A 22,353-nucleotide genomic window follows, 5' to 3' on the forward strand; every position below is an offset into this window, starting at 1 on the left:
TCCAACCTACACCATTCTATGATTCTATGGAAGTAAACAAGGACAGTAAGCAGCCAGCAAGTCTATTCTCTGCAGAAGCTGCTGCTGGACCTGCTCCAGGGCCCTTACTCATGCCGCAGTGATTGCCGAAAAGCTGGGTCTGGGTCACAGATCATCTGTGGTCAGATTTAACTGACTGATAATCTCACCAATCTTTTCCAGCCTGAAAAAAAAAAATATCCTGTTTTGAACGGATAATCCTAAAAACAAGGAATTGTGCTACAGTTCAAAGGTTTGAACCAGATCTAGGGCGGCAGGGGAGGAGTGTGCGAGCACACCAGGAGGAGGGTTTGCCATGAGCATGGCAGAGCGATGCTGGCTACTCGTTCTATCTGCTGTGAAAAGCAGTGGGAAGCAGCTCACAGGCAGCAGACAGTCGTGTCAGTAAGCAAAGGTAAGGTATTGCACAATGTGCTGGTACCAGTGGTGCAGCCAGTGCGCGTTCCTACAGGGCAGGGTCTGGGTGTTTACGGATGGTCTGTAAAAACACGAGGGAAGCCCACCGGCAGGCACTGTTCACCTTTAGGTATTTAACAAGCTCTCCTGGGACTTCCTTAGCTCCCGCCTGAACCAGCTGGCAGTACTGGAAGAATTTGTGCAAGTGCATGTCCTGGAAGAGACAAACAAGTTCAATGCAGCAACCTTAATATCTGTCAACCCCTACTACGCAGCTTACACTTGAAAATCTGTTGACTTGCCTGCAGCAGCAGGCCATGTCCCTAGCAAGCTCCATGTCACTACCAGAGGCACTCTTGGTCCCTGGCTGCCATCCCCCAGGACTTCAGTACTGCTCCCTGCCTTTTCCAATGTACCCAGTCACTGCCCATCCCCTGACTCCCAGCTAACACTGAGATTAAGCACCAAACTGCCAGAATTTTAACCAAACAGTTAAAATTCTCCTGTGGTTGCACTGCCCTGAGTCCCAACCGCCATCCAACGCTGGCCTGGAGCACCGGGAGCCCTCCTCTCCCGGCTGTGACTGACATTGCCATACTGACCTCCTACTGTCCACCTGAGGCTGACTCTCCTTCCGACTCCTCTCCCTCCTCCTTCAATTTAATTACTGGAGTATTTAACCCTGAAAAGTATCTGTAAATGCAGTTTGGTTGGGAGTGAAACGACTGTGCTGCTCTCAGTGCTGCACGGGATTAGTAAAACCCTAACCCAGATTACAGATGATGCTGAAAGCGAGTTGCTGTGATGTGAGTGCAGCTGACTACACCCAGCACAGGGCAACAAGCCCTGCCAAGGGCATTTCCCGGAGCAGTGCTGACAGGAGGTGCCCCAGGACATGTGATAGGGATCCTTGCTGCACATCACATGAAGCTTGGGGAAGTCTGTCACTACCCTAAAACAGCAGAACACACAAGGACATGGTAAAACAGCCTGAACTGGTTTCAAAGGGAAATCAGGACTTTTGTTTCCTTGTGTCTGCTGTTGTCAGGAAACTTTAAAAAAAAATTCAATAAGCAATCTGATATTTGGCAAAAATCTCTCATTTGCACCGCTTCTCTCTTTTGCATCATTGAAGTAGCTCATTTGCTCAAATGTCTCCTTGGTCCTGCCTAGTTACAGTGCAGCTGGCCAAGAAAACATCAGCCTCTCCCCAGGCTCATCCACTCCCAGCTGTCTCTCACATCCAGAGGAGCAGATCCCTGCAAGTAATCCCAGACCAGCTCCTACAGAAGTATCTCAGTGCTGCTCTGCAAACACCAGGTACCTCTTTCCCATAGCACCTACAGCACAGCAGTAGTAGAGATACAGCAATTGCTTCCTCTGCATTTGTGTTGAAAATCTTTTAAGAGTGAGGTGCTCAACTTACCTGGGTGTAAATGGTTGAGTCCAAATGGATTCTGATTTTAAAGAGTGGCTTTGCTCCATCCACCCACTTCGCATCCACGCTGGGCTGCTGTGAACAGACAACATTCAAATACTTGATTTCAGACTGCAGTGAGAAGGTGGCTCTGTGCAGACAGATGCCTGGTCAGAAGGTACAGGCTGCGGTGGGAGAAGGGGTTCCCCCCAAGCACAAACACCAGCGACCTGACTGCAGCAGGGCAGAGGCGTCCCTGCGAGGACATGCACGCAGAGCACATCCCCACGCTCCTGCTCTGTGCCACTGCCCCAGCCCAGTTCAGCCTGGCACAAAAATATTCTATGCAATCTACATAACCACAGAAAGTGGAATTAAAAGTGCCCTGTCTCCCGTCCCTAAGAACCTTAAGTTTTGGGGGCTGCCCTGCAGTAGGGCTCTCTTCAGCTGAGCAGAGAACCAACAGACCGCCCAGAACTTCCAGCGGTAACAAAAGCTCAGCTTTCCTCTTCCTTTTACATTTAAGTCCATTTTAAATGGCTTCTTACCTTTCGTGACTCCGTGTCCCCAAGACCCAGGTAGCCAGGTGGAAGGTTGGATGAAACCGGCAAATGCCGCTCCAGGGTGACAATCCGCCCATCCTTCAGCAACGGGACCCAAGCGTATCCCACTGCGGAGTGGACCAGAGTTAGCAGAGACACAGCTATACCTGTTTAGCTCAAGCTCCAAAAAGAGCTGTGTCTCACCCTGAGAAAATCAAACTCGCAGCTGTGCCGCGGCCTCAGCGAGGCTGGGATCGGCTGGGTCAGCCTTGTTAAAGCACATTTTAGCTGGTGACTTGGTGAACGATACTCAAGACACAGCACAACCAAGATCAGGAGTGGGTTTGAGGGGTAGATAACAGTGCGTGAGCCACGGCTGGGCATCATGACGAGCATCCTTCAGTCGCCTGAGGACAGGCTGCACGGAGAGGCAGCCCAACCCGTGGGACCTGGGTGCACTCAGTCCCTTACACATCCCTGGTTTTGGTAGGATCAGCCCCTGAGGCCCTGATCTAGCATCAAGTTTTTGTTGGTGACCTGAGTGACAATAGCTCATTCATGCAAGCCAAGTCAAGAACACGCAGAAATAGCTGTCAGATTGCAGCAAAAATGAACTTTAGTATGCAATAAAAGCGATGTGTTTTATTCCAGTGTAGACGTGTGAATTGTACTAGGTTGCTTTCAAAAAAGAAAATTCAGATAGGCTAGTATTTTAATCAAATATTTCTTCATGTCCCTACATCCATTTTATCTTGGACTTCTACATTCCAACAGAAGTAATATAAGCATTGAACATACCTTGAGTTTCAACGGTGTCCTGTTTTTTCGATGTTGCCTTTGTATTAATTTCACAGCTGACATGATAGAAGGTGAAAAGCAAATGATGCTTTTGATGGAGGTGAATTGGAAGCTCAATTTTAATCTAAAATGATACCATGATAGATAAGACTGTATTTTTAGTTGTGGAGTAATATTTTAAGTTCTATTTTATTTCAGAAATGCTATGTTGCATGCAGTTACACAAGACACATTCCTACCCATCTTAAACAACTCCTGCCTAATGTGTTCATCACATTTACACATTACTTATTAATGGGGGTGTGTGATTGGAGTGCACAAAGCATGACAGTAAAGACAGCAGAAAACAAACTGGCATTAAAAATTGACAAAGTCTCTGGCTCTGCTGAGCCCTTCTACTGAGGCAAAGGGCTGGCGATTATTTTTACCCGTATTTCACCCAGCCCTGGAAAAAGAGGTATCCTGAAAGGCCCCTTGGCTTTGTAGCATCCAGGAAAAACTGTTATTTCCCACTATTTTGTTTTACCTCGTCGTAGAACTCTGGACTCTGGTTGTGATGCAGCACGGCAGCATATGCATTTGTGGTCAGGAGAGGGCCTCCAGGTTTGCCATATATACACTAGAAACACAAATGAAAAGCTGCGTTCAGGGTTGCTGCTACCCTAAATTAGCTGGCCAAATTAGAACAGCGAGCATGGAAACTCAGTGCTTTCCTACCGTCCTGCTCAGCCCGGCTGGCACACAGCGAGCAAATGGCAGCCCCGTTAGCCGGCACCTACCTTTAACGGCCTGGCATCAGCTTCATCTGAATCCCTGAACTCGACACAGACAGCAATATTCCTTGCCTGGAATGAGGGAGAACAGGAGGATGAGCCATCGCTACAGGTCAGCAGCATCAGCCCAGAGGCCGCTGAGCCTGGCTGCAGCCTGCTCCGCGGGTCACTCACCTTTGCAAACACCTTCTGGTTCTCATACTTCAAGTGCAAGGGGTAGACATAGAGGTGGTTTTTGTAGACAGTGAAGGGATAACAGTATTTTGCAACTTCTGGGACAAGCTCCTCCACTTCAACTGCAATGTCCTCGCAGTTCTTCTCAAAAGGCTTTATAGGAATATAAGAAGCCGTGACACAATCTGGAAGAGAAGGAAAGCTTGGGTAAGTGCGCACCCCGCAAACATGGGAAGTACAGCCCATGTGAAAGGAAATTTGTGGGTCTGAAACTCTTCAAGCACGCAGTCCTCTTCACACCAGACGAGGCAGCAGGACTTGGACCACTCCCATTGAAATGATGAAGGGAAAATTCTCCCCTTGATCGTGCAACACCTGTAGTCCCCAACTGCATTAGCAATATTGAGAAAAGAGGGGTGGATGGGCACCACAGGGCTCTGCTCTCCTTGCCAGTGGGGACTGCAGAAGTGGCACTTTCCTGCAGCTCTGGGCAAAGTCAAAGGGTCTTGTGAATAACCCACGTCTGGGTAGGGACAGCTGCTCTGCCCAGGACCTGCACCTTGAGTCTTCCAGGAATGTGACCCATCAAGTTCCTGTTTTATCATGCAGACATCACCTGACTCAAGCAGACAGGCTGCTGAGATGATGCCTTGATACTGGTGTCTCAAAGTGTGTCAGTCCCACTGCATCAGGCCTTTTCCACTCTCTGCTTCAGAAAGGTGTTTGTTTCCGAACACCAGTGCACAAGCCCTGCCTAATTCACTGGGACTCACATCCACCGTGAGGGAGAGTTCATCTCAAGTAATGGCCTTTCAAAGAACAGAAAAATTAAGTCACCAGAAAAGCCTTTTGGACAGGGAAGCAGACGACAGAACCTGTGACAGGAGCTGCCAAAGGCCCATGGAGTGACACTGAACATATAACGAGTCTTTTCTTTGCCTCGGTTTCTTAAAATGCGAAGTAAAAAATGACACTGACCATATGTTTGTGAAGCCCTCTGGCGTTAGGGATCAAAAATGTTATATAAGATTAGTATAATAATAATAATAATAATAATAATAAATAAAACCAGCAAAAGCAGGCAGGTAGCTTCCTTTAGATTTAGGATGTGATGGTCAAACTGCAAAGCAGATGCACCTCTCAGGTAAACCTCTGCACTTGGACCACATCCCTCCACAGAATCCATTGGAAAGACTTACAAGTCCGTGGTTGTGCTGTATTACTCATTTCTCATTGCAGCCCCGAGATACTCCTGTTAATGAAACAGCAAAACTCCCCATAGAAGCATTAACTCCTGAGGCTAGAGCCATCAGCATTTATTTTAAGATGCAAGATCCTTACTTGTGAAGTCCAGCGGGATGTCTTTGATGACGATATTTAGCTGGGCTGGAATGACCTGTAGTTTTGTCTTCTCTGGTCTGTGTTAGGGAGAAAGGAACAAGAGTGTGAACCTTGAAAGCTCAGGTGCTGAGCACATCAGCAGTGCTTTTCGTTGTATTTTAGATCATCTCATGCTTATGCTTAACTGTTTAAAAATTATATTAAAATGCCTGCTTAGTCTCTGCACCGGTCTGTTACACTTACTTCTTATACTCTGCTAAAAGCTTCAGCATATCTTCATTAGAGAGTTTGCCGCTGTCTTGCTTGTACAGAGGTGAGAATTTTCCTTCAGCATCAAGAGTGCCTTGGGAGTCTTTGAAAACTGGTCTGCAGAAAAGAAGAGACACATTTATTAAATGTTGGCAGATATGCAGACACTGAGGTCATTGACAGATCAGGCTGAAGGGCAGTTTATCAGGCAAGAGGTTCACTGGCCTGTGACTGCTCTGAACACCGCTAGACTTCCCGATCACTCTCCCATCCTCATGTGGTGCTTAGACCTCACACAGACTGCAATCCATCGTGTCACACTACATTGTGTGGGACATCACCCATTTCCCTTCTCCCCAGCCAGGTGAGAAGGACATACACAGCCCAGTTCCAAGCCTGGTCCCCAGGCACAAACATCCTTCTAACCCCTTCCCACTAACACCAAGTGGTAAAGTATCTTCCTAACTGCACATGGGGTCAGAGCATGGAAACCCTCCTAAGAAAGGAGTGTGCAATGAAGACCAGTCTCAGGAGATACATCAGCTTCCTCCTGAAAACCCAGAGCAGGAGACTGGACTCTGCCCTGGATGAATACCAGCATCTTTACCCTTGAATATAAAGGCTGCGGGTATCTGTAGAATAAGAACATTAAAGCATCTGTACTCCCTCTCCGAGAAAACACCTCCCTTTGAAACCCAGAGGGAAACTGTTCCAGGGATGCAAAACAATACAGCTCCCCGCAGCTGGGCACTCAACTTCTTGTTCTCCAAATGCAGCTCTTTACCCAGCAGGAACAAATTTGAAGAGCCCACCAAAGCCCATGCCCACACAGAGCCCACCACTAGGCTGAGGCATCACTTGAACGAGGGCTGAGGCGCTGCACAGGCTGTGTGCTGGCTCCCAGCAGCAACCTACATCCCCAAAACACCATCCCAAAGCTAAGCAGCCAGTGTCACAGGAAAATCTAGCTCAAGAATACACATTGCAAGCTGCATACCACTGAATCTCAGCCCACTGCGAAGGTCATCCGGTGTTCCCATGTCATTACCATCCCTTTTGTTAGTACCAAAGAAGAATTTAGCAACAGGAGGCAGTGGCAGAGGGATGAACTCGCCTTCAGGCCTTCCTCTGACTTAAGATTTAAGGGATTAGCACTGATGTAGTTTATCGGTCCCAGTAAAAGAACAGAGAGGGACTGGGATCACTATCTCCAGTCATTCTGAAGAACATTAATTAAAGCAGAGTCTAAGATGGGAGACAAACCCCAGCTTACTGCCACCGCCAGGCCAGGACACCCTCCGCTCTCACCCTGTCCCTGGCAATGGCTGATGCCAGGAGGGAACTGCTGTGCCAATTCCCACACCGATTCCCGCAGTAGCACGGGACAGTGTAATTCATCTTCAGGAATGTTCTGTCCTGATAGCAGTAGCTACAGGTCAGCAGGAAGGTTACTGTCTTCCCAGCACTGTTTACTTTTTAATATTTTGTTTCTAATTCTAGATGGAACATTTCAGGCCGATCCCCATTCTGCCTTGGGAATTGAAGCCAGATTCTGCCCTTGGCTGCAACTCCACTGACTCCAGTCACTTGGCCCGTTGCCCACTCGGCCGGATCGTGTCCCGGATAACTGGCAGCAGCAGCTCCCACCACGGCCAAAGCGCAGCCCACCGTGACCAACCTGGCAGCCCAGCCGAACGGCATCCTGTACTGCCCCAGACGGCTGCACACCTGCTTGGCCACCTTATGGACCTTCTGGGCAGTCTGCAAAACACAAGAGAGGTCAGTGTGTGCCCTGGCTTCCACGCTGCCCTGGAAAAGGAATAAAGAGTGCTGCACTCTCCAGGGAGGAGAAACTCTCTGTACTGCACACCGCACAGCTCCCCAGGCACACCGCACAACAGTCACTCAAGCAGCCAACAGGCATCCCTGTCCATCACTTCACACACACACACACACACACACACCCCCACACCCCCCCAATTATTACTTTTGCAAAGCAATAGCAAACATGTTGTGGGCACAGTCAAATTAAAACTCCTCTTGATTCTGCATTAAACTGTCAGGATATTTTATTTATTATTTATGTATTACTAGTATTTTTTTTTTCCAATGGGTATTAGTTTATTTTCCAAAACTGACCGTAATTAGCTCATCCTATACAGACTTGCAAAGCGTGCTGAGGGAATGCCATCACATACCAGGCGTTCCATACATTGATCTTCCTATCAGGGACTAATTTTGACTGGCTGCAGCATGGCAGCATCAGCTCCACCCGGTATGCAGCGACTGGTGCCACCGGCATCACCAGGTCCCCTCCCTGACCACCCTTTGCATAAGTTTCCCCATATGATCATGGCACTATGCGCAGAGCAAGACGGAGGCAGGGTGAGCAGAATCAAGTGCAAAGCCCACGTTTTGCTGCTACTAAAACATCACTGTTCCCAGTGGGAGTGAGCTGGGACCAGTCCAAGACACTGCATGTAGCACCTTTTAGCAGTGCAGCCTGTTTCTCTGGGGATGGAGTGTCCTAGTTTTTTGCTGCCAGCCCAGACTTTGCTTCGTGGTCACCCTGCCCCAGCTGCTCGGCTCAAAATCCTCCGCCTCTTTCCGAGGGAAGGAACCAAATCCCCCAGGACAGCCCAGCTGAAGCCAGCCTGGGAACACAGCAAGTGGCAGAATGGATGAAGACCAATACGGGCCAGAAAGAAGCTGAAGAGCAGCAGAAACAGCCCAAGTTTCAGACCACACTGCTCCCTGCAGCAGCAGGCAGCATCACTAAGTACATACCCCCACGGCCCCATCCAATACCTTCCCTGGGTCCGAGTTTTTCATGTACGGCTCTGCACAGTGTGTAATGCTGCCCTGCAGCACCTTCTCCACACGGGCCACCAGGAAGATCTCCACGTGTGGGTCAGTCACAGAGAAAACGCCCTGCAACAGATACAGAGTAGGCTGTCAGAGAGCAGGAAACCCTTACTTGCACCGCGGCGTTTGGCCCCAGTCATCTCGCTGTCCCTTCCCACAGCCCAAACAGACCCTGCTCAGGTCACTGCTATGGATGGGCCATGGGGGCTCACAAGGCTTGAACATGGTCAAGTCCTGGAAAACTCTACTTGGTGCTTTGCCCATTGCCGCCAGTGAGCCTGAAGTGGTAATCTGCTTGAGACACCGACCGAAACCCCACCGCTCAAGAGAAAAGCTGACTGCTGCCTCTCCACAGTGCACAGCAACACAGTGCAACTCTACCGAACAGGCACAGCTCAACAGAGACACAGAACGAGGAGAAAAATCAGTTCTTCACCCGTTTTATGTAGCGCAGGCATGACTCGGGGATGCCGTGCACAAAGCTCTCGCCTGGCGAACGTCCCTTGGTTCCCTCCGCTCCAGACGCAGAGCTATCCAGAAGCATGTCACGGACAGACGGAGGGTTCAAGTCCACATGAAAGTCAGCTGAAATCTTGCAATTATTTTTCAGGTCAAATAATGCCAAACTTAGGAAAAAGGGCTCCACCTGGAAATTTGATTGAATATATGTGTCAAAAAAAAAACGCATGCTACAGGCTCAAGAGTACCGACATACATTGCCTTCCCTGCTAGATTTGCCTTCAGCACCTGTTTGTTCCTTTAGTTTTGCACGCCAGCATTTTAGATAATTCTTACAGACGATCCATGTTTATTTGCTTTATAAATACATAAACTCGTATTTTACCCGCACCTTCTTGCATTTTGATCCCGTCAATTTGAACAAAGCTACTTTAAAACCATCAATGAAATGTAAAGAATGAAATCCATAGGGGTTTTTATATAAGTGATAAACTATGAAGTTAGGAAAATGACCCAATCAGAGCTGTTTATCCTTTGCATTGAGAAAGGAAACAACTTAAGAGTGTTTACGTTCACACGCCAAGGACCACTTCACTTGTTGTCCAAAGTCAATCAGCTCTGGATGACCCAACTCAAGACACTCAAAATGTTCCTCAGCTGCTCTGTGCCGGATGGCACAGGAGCAAGGTTAGCTCTCCCAACCAGGAAAGCTCAAATACAAGGCTAACACTGCTGAGGAACTGCATGTGCGAAATCTGCCAAGTCATTTGTAGCTATTGACCTTGAGAGCACAAGGCAAGTGGCAATAATTTCATGTATGTTTAATTCAAAAATCCTAGCAGGCGTGCGTCCGCGTAAGAAAAAAAAAAATAAAAATGAAGGCCTGAAGATAAGACTGTAGTTTGTCCAAGACATTACAGCATAACTTGAAGGCATTATAACAATAGTAAAAATGTGCTGATGAAGTCTGACTCTGGGCCTGATTAAAGACGATTAAGAAGAATCTCTGTTATCAGCAATGCATTCATCCACTGGGAGTTACTGAGGAGAATGAGCCTGGTGTGCTAGCTGTGAGCTGCCAGTACGAAACCATCACAAAAAAGCCTCTGCAGTCCTAACTGGCATCAGGCAAGGTACCATCGGCAAAGATCAGTGCCAGTGCCGCTGCCCCCCCGCCGTGCTATCTGCTGCTCTGGCACCCTTGCTCGAAAGGCTGACTCCAGCCAAAGCAAATGCTGGACATGATAACAGGGATTACATTTTGGGAGGAAAGACTGGAGGAGCCTGGTCTGTTCAGCCCGGCAGAACAAAGGCTGTGGAGAGAGGTAACAGCTGTCTACTGACATCAGAAGCTCAGAAAACACAAGGAAGAGCTTTTTAGGCTAAGGCACAACTTTGGCACAATAACAAACACATATAACATAGTGGCTGTGAACACAGTTAGGCTGGGAGTCAGAAGAAGGTTTCAGAACAGGGAAATCCCTTGCCATTAGGGGAAATGAAATACAACACGGCAGTGAGTTGTTTGGAGATGGGACGTTAGTCATTTACCAGCAGAACTTTCCACAGGGACCCAGGACGTGGCAGACACGCTCCCCACTCCCTATGCCCCCAAACCACTCATTTCCCAGATTTCCCAGTTCCTGGCGGGCTGAGGCGCATCAGGACAGACCCTGTCCCCAAACACATTTTTGGAACATCACAATACCAAGGCAGACAAATCCTGCAATGACACTGGGCCAGCAGTCACCACCTGCCCAGGTCCCATTTGAGCTCATGGCAAAATGGGACCTTTTTATCCACCTAGATTAATCTGCTGAGTGGTTTTGTTGCCCGTGAGGAGAAAGAAGACAAAGCGGGACATGCCAGAGCTCCCCTTACATTGGTGGGTCCTCCTTCCGACCTGTCGCTGAGCTGGGCGAGGAGGTTGAGGGAGAAGTCCTGGCAGCACACCATGAAGCGCCTGCTGCACTTTTCCTCAAATGGCTTCACGTCTGGCTCGATCCCCGAGAAGTCTAGCCTCTAGACAGCAAACAAACAAATCTGGTCTCATTAAAAAAGAAAATAAACGCCTGAATAATGTTGAGGGATCACATCATGGCCAATAGTACCTTGATCCATTTTTTTCTAGTGGTACCAAAGTTACAAGACATTCACAATGGAGTGCCATTTGGTGATGTTACACAAATGTATTCAAGACATGAATTCACGGGGATGTAACAGTTTTTAGCAATCTGGTTTGTGGAGCACAGGAAACTAAACCTCAGTATGATTTCAGTTCCTTTCTGCTTTGCTGTAACCCTGGGGATCTTCCCAAACACCACTTAGAGCTTGGGGAAGAATGCGGAACGTAGGTGGTTGTTACACTCAGAAAAGTACCTTCCACTTTGAAGATTTGGCTAGTTTAAGAGATAGACCCTGTGCTTGAAATAGAGAGCAGGCACACGCCGTGGAGATCATGAACAACATCTGAAAGTGGAAGGCATTTCTAGATGCACAGCAACAACCGGTGTGGTTACAAACAACAAAGACTGCCTGCAGAGCCAGCTGGGCAATCCAAACAGGCTGGATTATAATCACCTCCTTCCTAACCCAGAACATCCATGCCTGGTCTGTGCCTCGCCATCCGCCCTTCCCGGGGAGCGGACACGTACATGACCACAATACCATCAGCCAGATAAAGACCCTCAGGCTTCACCATTGCCATCGTACCAGGGACACAGAGCTACCAAACACCCCTAAAAACCAGTACATGCCTCAGTGACCATCTGGCATAGTTCTGTTTGGTTTTCCCCCCTCAAATCCTGCAGAAACCTGCACGCCAATCGCTGGGCGCCGATACCTCACAATGGAGTAATTTCAGCAAAGTATGCTGCCATTGTTAATCCGGTTCTGGGAAACTTTTCCCATTGTTTCTCCTATTTCCTTTCAATTATGAAAGCATGTTGCAGGTATATGTTCCTGCCCCCAGTTTCCTTAGCACCAGGCACACAACTGTGCACATGCACACCAGCTTCAACTAGGGCACTGATTTTGAATGCCCAGTATTATAGCAGATCCGACTGATCCACATCAGAGTGAAAATCTCTGGGTAGATGGGGAGGGCAGTGAATTCAGCCTAGTCGTTTGGTTAGGGGGGGGAAAAAGATATCTTAGGCACTCCACACTGAATAATATTTCCATTTTTATTATCTGACTAGAATATAGGAAACTTCTCAAAGCTTCTCTTAAAAAGAAAAAGCCTCCTGGATCTCCTGGATGCTTATCTTCTTCCTGTTAAAGACCTTAAAGAAGTGCCAAGACAAAACCTCTCATTTTGTACAACTAAGCCTTTTAAAGAGTAATTACATTTCCTTGTTAAACCAGAATGTTCTTTTTCACAGGTGCGAACAAGCCAAAGCACTCCAGAAGGAGAACCAGCAACTATGAAATAACTTGGAACAATTCTCTAAAACTGTGTTAACAATTGCAGCTCATTCCACTGAAATCCCACACCTGGACCTTGGCAGAGAGCTCAACAAAGGCATCAAAGCTGAAAAGAAAACAAGCCACTAGTCAGTGAACCCCTACTCCGGCACATGAGAACGGCATGGGGTGTTTTTTCTGCTTGTATGTCCCCTACATCTGAAAATTCCCTGAAGACTGTGGCTCTCCCTGTAAAGCCCTATCATGGTCTTTGACATCACTGCTCCCTATCCCACTCTCAAAGCGGCAGAAAGCCAGACTGGATGACAGACAGCGCACCGAGGAGCAGAAGCAAGCTCCTTCTTATGTTGTCAGACCTTTTAACATTTACCCAGAGAAGCCAGGAACTGGGTTTTGTCTGGCACAGTAAGTAACGTTGCACTCCAGGATGCTTAGAGGCATCTATCTTAAAAGCAAGTGGTTCAACACACGTGCTGAGCCCATGCAGTGATGCTGGTGCCCTTGCAATACCACTTCTCCACTTCTGCAACCCTAGGAAGCTCCCAGAGGCCCAGGTGATAATCCAGCCACATCAAGATGCATCACAGAAGCCAGCAAAGCTGGAGGGAGGCGGTGTGTGGGACTGCTGCGAGTCTTTCCTTCTGTTTGAGCGATCACCAGAGTATTGGCGTCCTGTCCAGCTCTCGCTGGCAGGGATGTGGGCTGCACTTCTGTCCTGCAAACCGCGCTGCCTCTGTAGGCGAACAGCGTGGCCATGCAAGGGAATGGGGGAGACACGGCACAGAGAACAAAACCTCACATTTGCAAACATGGGTGATGTTTACCTGGACTTCTGGGTCGAAAGAAAAGAGGTTTTGTCTTCCATCATTTCTGCTCAGTTTGTTCAGCTGATCTGTTTCTCTTCCATACTAGAAGAAAGGAAGGCATTGATATTACCGTCTGGCCACACAGAGGCAAACACTTGTTATTTGGAAAGAATGTAAGCAAAACAAAACACGTGTTTTTCAGGTTCCCTTTGTGATATGCGAGACGATGCACGGCTTCTCAGCTGTAGCCCCCAACACGGTGCAATGACAGTAAAGCCACGTGGCTCTGCCGAATGGGAGAGCAGACAGTAGCAGGCAGCAGCAGGCAGCCACGCTCTGGATCATAAATAGAAGGTGGCTGCCACCTAACTGCCCCCCTGCCCTCACGGCCAGGATGGGACCCCTGCTGAGCAGGGATGAGTAGTGCTGACCACAACAACCCTTCATTCACTCCAAGTCTGGCTCTTCCTTAAGGGCCCCGCACAGGCAGGTGAGGAGCGTGCAGCCCCAAACCGCATCCATGGGACAGGCAGGTGAGATGACAGAGACCCCATCAGCACTGGCGCCTGCCCAGCTCCCCCAGAGCTGCAGACACAGAAAATGGAAAATCCCTTTTATAGACATGGTGGAGAGAACTAGCTATGGGCTAGGAGGGCAACCTCTGCAAACAGGATACCTTCATCAGCTCTGGATGCATGCTTCTCTCCAGGCTCTCCAGGATGTTCTCTGATTTCCCCTGCGTGCTTGACTCATCATCTGCAAGGACACAAAAAACAGATGTTCAAACCAACTGCAGGAGCACCTCTCTGCCAGAAAGCATCCTGCAATATTTGCTTACAATAGCACAGAAACAGTTTATGGAGACTTTTCCATTCCTCAGGAGTAAGATTTTTCCATACATTACTAGTAGCAGAGTATACTATTACAGCCTGCCAGGTCTTTCCAAAACAGAACTTCAGCACAGAGCCAGTTTTCCAGGAGTCTTGAAACTTCGCCATGGATTTCCCATCCAGGGGAAGGGTCATGTTTCCCTCCCCTTCTATTCCTCGGGCTATCATCCACATTATACTAAGCCCTTTTGCATGATACCATGTGTCAGCCACAATTTTCGCTATTAATACAGGAAGAAAAATATACACTTCTCCAGGCACGCTGCTTGCATCATGCTGGAGAAGGGTGAAGGCAGGTATGTATAAACTGACCTTGCACAGATTCCACGGTATCTTTCTTCTCTTGCACCAAACTCTCAGCATTGCTCTGAATGATCTTTCTTAGAGTTACCAGCCATTCTTCCATCTCCTGCTCAGTTTCAGCTGCAAGATAGTGGCTGTACTTGTCTATGGTCTTCAGTTCAAACGCGTAACGGCGCATCTTAGGACACTAAACGAACAAGAAAGAGAAATATTTGTATTACGTTTTCCTCAATGACTCAGCACAGTATCTGCTGTAAGGCTCCTCTCTGTGAAAGCATCCTGAACTGAAATATTGTGAACTACGGTGCAAAGAACCCCCCCTTTACACAGCACCCTTCCTGAAGTAATCATGAAGGGCTTCAAGGCAGCGATCAAGCAGTACGCAGATCCATGGCTGCCAGCAACTCTCAAAGTGGCAGAAAGCCAGACTGGATGACAGACAGCGCACTGAGGAGCAGAAGCAAGCTCCTTCTTATGTTGTCAGACCTTTTTAACATTTACCCAGAGAAGCCAGGAACTGGGTTTGTCTGACACAGTAAGTAACGTTGCACTCCAGGACGCTTAGAGGCATCTATCTTAAAAGCAAGAGGTTCAACACAACTTTTCTGAGATACACTGGCCTTTAAACAGCATTTTCCAACCAGAAGCCGAGGCAAATCTGATGCAGCTCGGGAAGTGCATTCTGTACATCACTGAGGCGTGTGCGCTACTGCTCTTACTGTGTTCAGAAAGATAAACGGAAACGCACAGCTCTGACTCATCCGTGCTGAAGCAAACCACCAGAGTAATTTCAGCTGCTCCACCACACTCGGTGCTTGAAGCTTCTGCAGAAATAGCAATGGCAGAAGGCACAGCAGCAATCCACTGCTGCATTTCACTCTCAGCATTACAAAGCAAGCCCAGGTTTTAAGCCCTGTACAAATACTGGCTCCTGAAACCCTACAAGCCCTCTGCAGTTCATAAGTCCCAAAGGGCTGCATGCTTGCACAGCCTTACTGGGATGTAACTTCATAAACAAGAAGCTGGTGCGAGCAGCAAATAGAGGGTGAAGCTGCCCAAGACTGAATCACACCAACTACTTACTGGCTTCAGCCCTCAGTAAGGCACCTGACCTGTGATAACCAGGTGACGATGGACAGAGCAGGGTGACAGCAGATGAGGTAACGATGAAATGCTTCCGTTTTCATCTGACAGCAGTTCTTCCACTTGCTGTCTTCCTGGCCAAACATATGGCACCCTTATGAAATGCCTTGAGTGCCTTTTAATCAGATTAGCTGACAGAGCAAACCAGCTCTGGGTTAGTTTGTATATCCACGCCTTCACCCCTTGCTGACACAGAGCCGGAGAGCACGTCTGTCTCGGAGCTAGCAATGCCCATGTACAGCCAGGCGGAAAGCACACCTACCTGAACAACATCGTTGCAAGCATCCAAGAAAATACAGCCTTTGGATTCTTTCGAAATTTTCTCATCTTTGTAGGAATTCAGAATATAGGAGCCGTCCGTGAGTTGTGACAAGTAAAAATACCTCCTCTTGAATACCTGCAAAAGTACAAAGCCTTGCTCATGCAAGTATTCACTCTGTTGTACACAATCACAAACCACAGCCACCGTTTTGGTATCGGCCTTCCTGCTATTGAGAAAATACCGTAACAAGAAACACTGATGACCCCAGAGTGCTGCAGATTCACCCCTTTGAGTATGATTTGTTTTTATAGAGATTTCGTCTTTAATTTTAATTTCCTTGTTGTTGTTATAAGTTTGCCTATCTAAAGCAAAGCCCCAGGGCTTCCAGCTCGTCTCTCAGCTGGCTCCAGCTTAACTCATCTTTACAAAGTAATTCTGCGTGGTAAACTCAGATCAGCACGTTGCTTGAAGATTCGTCCCATCCTAGAGCAGTATTTCCAGAGCCTTTTTGATAAAGACCTCAGTTAGAATTACAAAGCAACTCCCCTGAAGACTTTGGAACAGACATGTGGAAATTCCTAGCGCTCAAATGCAAGCCAACAGACACAGTAATCCATTCAACTGCTTGGTTTTGTATTTTTTTAATAGAAAATTATTTTAATTAACTGGTTTGGGCTTAGTGTTCAGTTCTCACCTCTGAAAGCAGCAAGTTTGAGAGAAGTGTTCCTATGTTTGAGCTATTGATTTTTATGAAGAAAAAAAAACAAACAAAAAAACACCAACAACAAAACCCCCAACTCTCCAGTATCTCAGAACATCTTCCTTGACGTTTGTCAGCCAAAAGGCAGTGGACTGTAATTCAGGAGAACATTCTGGTAGCAATTACGGTAGCAGCATATGCTGTCAGGTCTGTAAGGAGCAGGGTGCATGTCACAGTTGCTGGGTATCTGTGTTAGCAGAACCACGAAGGAAGCCAGGGCAAGCTGCACTGTGAGTATTTCCACTGTTCTGCATAACTGGAAGATCTATGAATAAACACATAATTTTTCATCCCAGATGGGAGACTACTAGTAATTTCCTGCTCGCATCATTACTGACACCAGCACATGTTTAATAAAACCACTCGCTTGCAAAGAACTGGAAGGGAGCATTGCACTCTGAACGGTAACCTAAGCCCTCTGAAAAGTAACCTCTGGCATCATTTAGATGACTAGATAGCTGTGGAGATGCTCCAATGTTTTTCACCTTTAAATTTTACAAGATTTAACTAAACCTTTAGTTCAATAAAGCATAAAAATACATGGAAAGCTATGTATGCTAAGCGTTAGCCAGCTTAAACACTGATTTAGCACTTCACTGAATCAATCTCAGAAACTTTTGGCAGCGGATGTTACAGAAACCCATGATAGATCTCTCTCTAGATATTACAGGGTTGATATCCCTCATGGGTATTGGATTTCATGCTAATCCATTTGCATCTTCTGAATTCTGTTCAAAAGGAAATGCAGAAGCAAGCAGTAAACACTATTCCTATGATCTTCCCCCTCTTGTAAGCACTGCTGTCAGAAATAATTGTCAGAAGACCACGCTCATTTGAAATGAATACTATAAACCTAGAAGCAGAGGGAATGGTCCCCTCTGATCAGGCTACAGATGCTGTTGGTGAACATCGCAATTGCAGAGGGACGGTCAGGAACTGGGGAAGTCCATTTGGGCAGAGATGAAAGAAAGAAAGAAAGAAAGAAAGAAAGAGAGAAAATCTTGATGCCATGCTTGTAATGCAGCATGCTGCAAACCAGCCAGCTGGAGGGCTGGGCCAGACCAGGGGAGTTCTCTGCAAAGGAAAGGCTACTTTAAAATTGGCAGCTGTAGCTTAATTACAGTTTGCTCGTGGGCTAGCTCTCCACAAAATACACACTGCACATGCTTAGCAACACCATGGTACCAACACTGCAGCACGTCACAGCAGTGGAAGAACCAGCACTCAAAAGATGAATGTTTCTGCTTCTGTGATAGCACAGCAGCCTCCCAAAGTGGTGATAATGCTGAAGAAGTTCAAAAGTCCTCAGATTTCTCACATATGCTTTAGGAGGCGTCTTGTAAGACACAGAAGTGACCGGGACCAGCTCAGAAAATGGCTACTGATTTTCGGTACTTCCATGTCCAAGTTTCACAAGAGACTCTGTGGATCCTATCCGTTGAACTGAAGCCAGTGTATTTTGGGTTATCATCTCTGAAAGGTGGGTCTGTGGTGCTGGGCACTGAGGCCACCAATACCACAGGAGGCGCATTCAAGAAGGGACCCGATTGCTTTGAGTATGTACGACACCTCCTCCAGAAGTTCCAGGAGCAGAAATGGCTTCAACCTTGCTGCTCGGAAAAGCAGAGGATCAGAAAATCCTGTTCTGTTGCCTTCAAGCTCATTTTAAAACTCACATTAAAATCAGCCCTATAAGCGGTCCTGGTCCACTTCTCATGAAAGTGTAAATCCTTGAATCGAGCTTTAGAACAACGGAACTTTTTGAGATCTACCAATACCCTTATGAAGCAGCCCCACTGCAGCCATCCTCCAGCTGCACAGCTGAACATAACACCCTGATATTCTCTCTATGCTGTAACAAGGCAGCTGCACGGCGGAACAACAGACAGGCTCATTGCCACACAAAAAAACCTGTGGTCGAACTATTAAAAACCTCCACTGCAAAATCCAAGCAATGTCACACTGGATTACACAGAGTGGAGAACAGAGGACAGTGCAGCTGTTGCTTCGAGGTCAGTAATGCTCCATCTTCTCAGCGGTATCACCCCTGCTTTTAAAGCAAAAACTGGCCATTTCAATTTAAAGCTGGTCCCCGTATATTATTTCCTACCAGCAAGGAAACTATCAATTCAGTAAGTTTTCTTTGCAGGGCAGCTGTTTCAGTGATTTAAATTCCCTTCCCCTCCCAGGCCTCAGCTGCTCACTCAGAAAACAGCCTTGACTCACTTGAACACGCTTCGCCTTTTTGTTCAGCTTTCAGATTTGAGGTGCACTGGTCTTATATTCTGGGGAAGGAAGGGCCAGAGGTTGTTGCCAGACTGGGTTTTCCAGTCCACTTTGGGATGCTCTACAAGCAGGACAGACACCCATCCAACCCCAGCCCCACCCGTCGCACTCCTGCTGGCTTTGCAGACGTGGTCTGAGCTCCACCTCGTGCCTCGCTCACGACTAACGTAACGCTGGACCCAACTCACCTTCATGGTGACAGTGATTGTGCTATTTACATTGGCTTTGTGCAGCCAGCCTTGCTTTATCACACCGCCTTTCTGGGAGCACAGGGACGAGGAATCCTGAAAGAGCAAAAGATCAGAAAAAGAGGAGGTCAGGTGAACGGCCTCCTACAAAAAATTCCCCTTGGACACAAAGAATATGTCCACTCTGGAAAGCAATACTGGTTCGACTACAGCAATAGAGCAACATGTGGAATGCACGTGTAACATGTACAGCTACACATTCAGCGTCATCACAAAAATGTTGAGGGTTGTCTCTTTCTAAAAAAGAGGCAAAACAGGCTAGTTTGGGTCACTTTTAAAAAAGAAAGCTTACATCTGCACTGATAGAGCTGTGCAGCAATTTTGCAATGAGGAAATACATACTGGTTCTTCTGCAGTATTTCAAAAACCTGGTGAAGAAGGAAAGTTTCAAAACGGTCTGTTTAGGAAGTTGCAAAATGCAGAACTCCAGACTTATTCTGTCATTTCCTTTTGATAAATCAACTCTCCATTTTAAATTTAGGCAAAACCCACCAAAGCCCAAGAGCTGAAATGTAACTGGTTTCACATCTATCAAAACAAACAGTTTCAAGTGACCCAACCAGGCTGTTCTTGGCATACCAGCTGGGACTTCCACCTCTGCTCCTGGCCCAGGCTGCCAGAAAGGGGGAACGGCTCTCCACCCATACCCACTGTGACCTCCGCTGGGGAAGGAGGGAAATGAGATCCCAGACTGATGAAAAAAATTCACCCTGGGACTTCCAGTGACTCAGCAGCAGAGGTGGACCTGGACTGTCTGCTGATGAGCTATGAAGGGACTGTTTTATATCGTCTCCTGCATCCCAAATAGCAGGTTTTCACCCCTTTCTTGTCAAACTCACAATGACAAAGTAGATTTTCTGATGCTTTATTTCCCTGGGTAAAACAACCCATGATTTCTCCTTTTTTTCATCAAGAGATTTCTTTTACTTGAATTTCCATTACTTAATTCTAATGCAAATGCTCTGTCAGGAAACTGTAACAGAATCCTTTAGATAGGGCCACACCAAAAGATACAAATGCCAAAATGTCTGCCAAAGCACATGGAATACTCTTCCACAACCAACCTCAGTAACGTCAATTGTTTGAGTATCTGGGACACTGACCAGAAGAAAAAAGTTCTCCACCAAATTTTGGTGTAGCATATTTTTGTCCTTTTGCTTTTTCAGAAGCATGTTGATAACATACTGCGCAGCTCTGTCTCCAGCCCAAATTAGATATTATTAAAGAGGTAACACCTCAAGTCAACGATGTAATGCAAACCAACAACGTAGCCAAAACAAATTAAGGCCAAACTTGACAATACATTTCCACTTACAAAGAGGCCATCCCAGTCCAGACCTGAGACGCGCTGGGACACACACAGTAACTGTGAGAAACGTGCATGAAACAGCCCCTTCAAATTTTCAGCTCTGCAAGAAACTCCCCTTCTCCTCTGTAAGCTCCCCAGCAGCAGCACCTCGGTGCCATGCGGGTTCTGAACAGCTGGGCTAAACTCTTCCAGATGTGATCTAAAATTTCTTAATGTCATGGGCATGAATTAAGCTTCATGCGGTACTTGAGACAGAAAAACGCTACCCCTCCCTTTTGTAGCAACCATGATGCGCAGAGGGGAACATGGCACCTGCACCATCCAAAACGACCACCCGGTCTGAGATGTCCCAACTGCTAGAGCCCCCAACACACCCCCATGGAAGAGCTCCAGGGCTGCACATCTTCCTTGCAACCAGCTGAGCACAAACACGCCAACTTCCAGAGCGAGCAAACGCCTCTGAACATTTGCAGACTATATACAGAACAGGTCCGACATGCCGGGAACACAGCGGGTCAAGCAGCTGATGAGGAATTGCAGGTTATGTGGTGGAGCACAAAACTTAAGAGAAGGACCCCAATACTGCAGTGTAGTTGAAAACCAAATTGCTCACTTTTAATTCTGGACATGAAGAATTTTATTTAGTAAACGTTTGGCTTCCCTTCCCCCCCCCCCCCCTTTCACTTTTCAAGGGAAAAAGCCATGAGAAATATTCTGGCTAATATTCCAGATAATTTAGGAGACCCTTGGCTCCAAGTGATTATCTTGTCATGCTTGGAAATAAATCACTGTCTCAGTTGTAGTCCCATCTTCACAGTACGAAGCCAGAAAACCATTCCTGGGAACCGAATTCTGACTGTGCTTTGTGAAATTTGCTTTTTAACAGATCTTAGCGTGAAATATGTAAAAAGAAATAAACTCCTTACCTCATCCTTTTCAAAGTCTTCATCAATTTCAAACACATGGCTTGGAATCTTGTCTGGCCTAAAGGATTTGCTGAAATCACAACACATTTTCATTTTTAATGACTGGGACATGAGGGTTGTCCGAGCCAGCAGCTGGATCCAGAAGCAATAGCCAAACTGTGGACTACAGAGCACAGCAAAACTGTCCTCCTGCAGAAGACAGATTTCAAGAGACCTACAGCCCCTTACTGCCAGAGAAAGCTAACTTCTGAATGCATCTCATGGAAATTAAGCACAAGCAGTATGTAATTAGCTTTCTTCTTATTAGCTGTCTGATTCTGCAGTGTGCCCTGGGCAGGTTTGCTGGCGGTACGGAGCTGGGAGGAGCGGCTGATGCCCCAGAGGCTGCGCTGCCATTCAGCGAGACCTGGGCAGGCTGGAGGGTTGGGCAGGGAGGAACCTCCTGAAGTTCCACAAAGGCCAGTGCAGGGTCCTGCCCCTGGGGGGGGACAGCCCCACGCACCAGTACAGGCTGGGGTTGACCTGCTGGGAGGCAGCTCTGTGGAGCTGGGAGCTCTGGTGGGCAGCAAGTTGCCCGTGGGCCAGCAGCGTGCCCGGGTGGCCAAGAAGGCCAGCGGGACCCTGGGGGGCATTGGGAGGAGTGTGGCCAGCAGGTCGAGGGAGGTGACCCTGCCCTCTGCTCTGCCCTGGTGAGGCACATCTGGGGTGCTGGGTCCAGTGCTGGGCTCCCCAGTTCAGGAGAGACAGGGAGCTGCTGGGGAGGGGCCAGCACAGGGCTACAAAGATGATGGGGGGACTGGAGCATCTCCCTGATGAGGGAGGGCTGGGAGAGCTGGGCCTGTCCAGCCTGGAGAGGAGGCGGCTGAGAGGGGACCTTATCGTGTCTGCAAGTATCTTAAGGGCCAGTGCCAGGAGGATGGGGCCAGGCTCTTGTCAGTGGT

The 22,353-nt window shown here is 47.6% G+C and overlaps 1 protein-coding gene across 4 annotated transcripts in view; it reads right to left on the bottom strand.

Annotated features, from left to right (window-relative positions):
• DOCK11 (dedicator of cytokinesis 11) overlaps positions 1-22,353 on the bottom strand; it is an 85,154-nt gene that overhangs the window by 41,861 nt on the left and 20,940 nt on the right. For 3 of the 4 annotated variants that reach the window (XM_056359483.1, XM_056359480.1, XM_056359484.1), the window contains exons 5-23: positions 21,413-21,482; positions 19,118-19,213; positions 15,884-16,018; positions 14,488-14,665; positions 13,962-14,041; positions 13,304-13,387; positions 10,935-11,075; positions 9,031-9,240; positions 8,538-8,660; positions 7,408-7,490; positions 5,724-5,846; positions 5,481-5,557; positions 4,140-4,324; positions 3,972-4,037; positions 3,719-3,811; positions 3,193-3,316; positions 2,401-2,522; positions 1,862-1,948; positions 560-649 (exon numbers count right to left, since the gene is read on the bottom strand). In XM_056359483.1, the coding sequence (XP_056215458.1) occupies positions 560-649; positions 1,862-1,948; positions 2,401-2,522; positions 3,193-3,316; positions 3,719-3,811; positions 3,972-4,037; positions 4,140-4,324; positions 5,481-5,557; positions 5,724-5,846; positions 7,408-7,490; positions 8,538-8,660; positions 9,031-9,240; positions 10,935-11,075; positions 13,304-13,387; positions 13,962-14,041; positions 14,488-14,665; positions 15,884-16,018; positions 19,118-19,213; positions 21,413-21,482 (2,167 nt within the window). The remainder of the gene's footprint in view (positions 1-559; positions 650-1,861; positions 1,949-2,400; positions 2,523-3,192; positions 3,317-3,718; positions 3,812-3,971; positions 4,038-4,139; positions 4,325-5,480; positions 5,558-5,723; positions 5,847-7,407; positions 7,491-8,537; positions 8,661-9,030; positions 9,241-10,934; positions 11,076-13,303; positions 13,388-13,961; positions 14,042-14,487; positions 14,666-15,883; positions 16,019-19,117; positions 19,214-21,412; positions 21,483-22,353) is intronic. The other variant, XM_056359482.1, reaches the window with a different exon arrangement.

The sequence above is a fragment of the Falco biarmicus genome, chromosome 14 (genome assembly GCF_023638135.1).
Source record: "Falco biarmicus isolate bFalBia1 chromosome 14, bFalBia1.pri, whole genome shotgun sequence".
Classification (NCBI taxonomy): domain Eukaryota; kingdom Metazoa; phylum Chordata; class Aves; order Falconiformes; family Falconidae; genus Falco; species Falco biarmicus.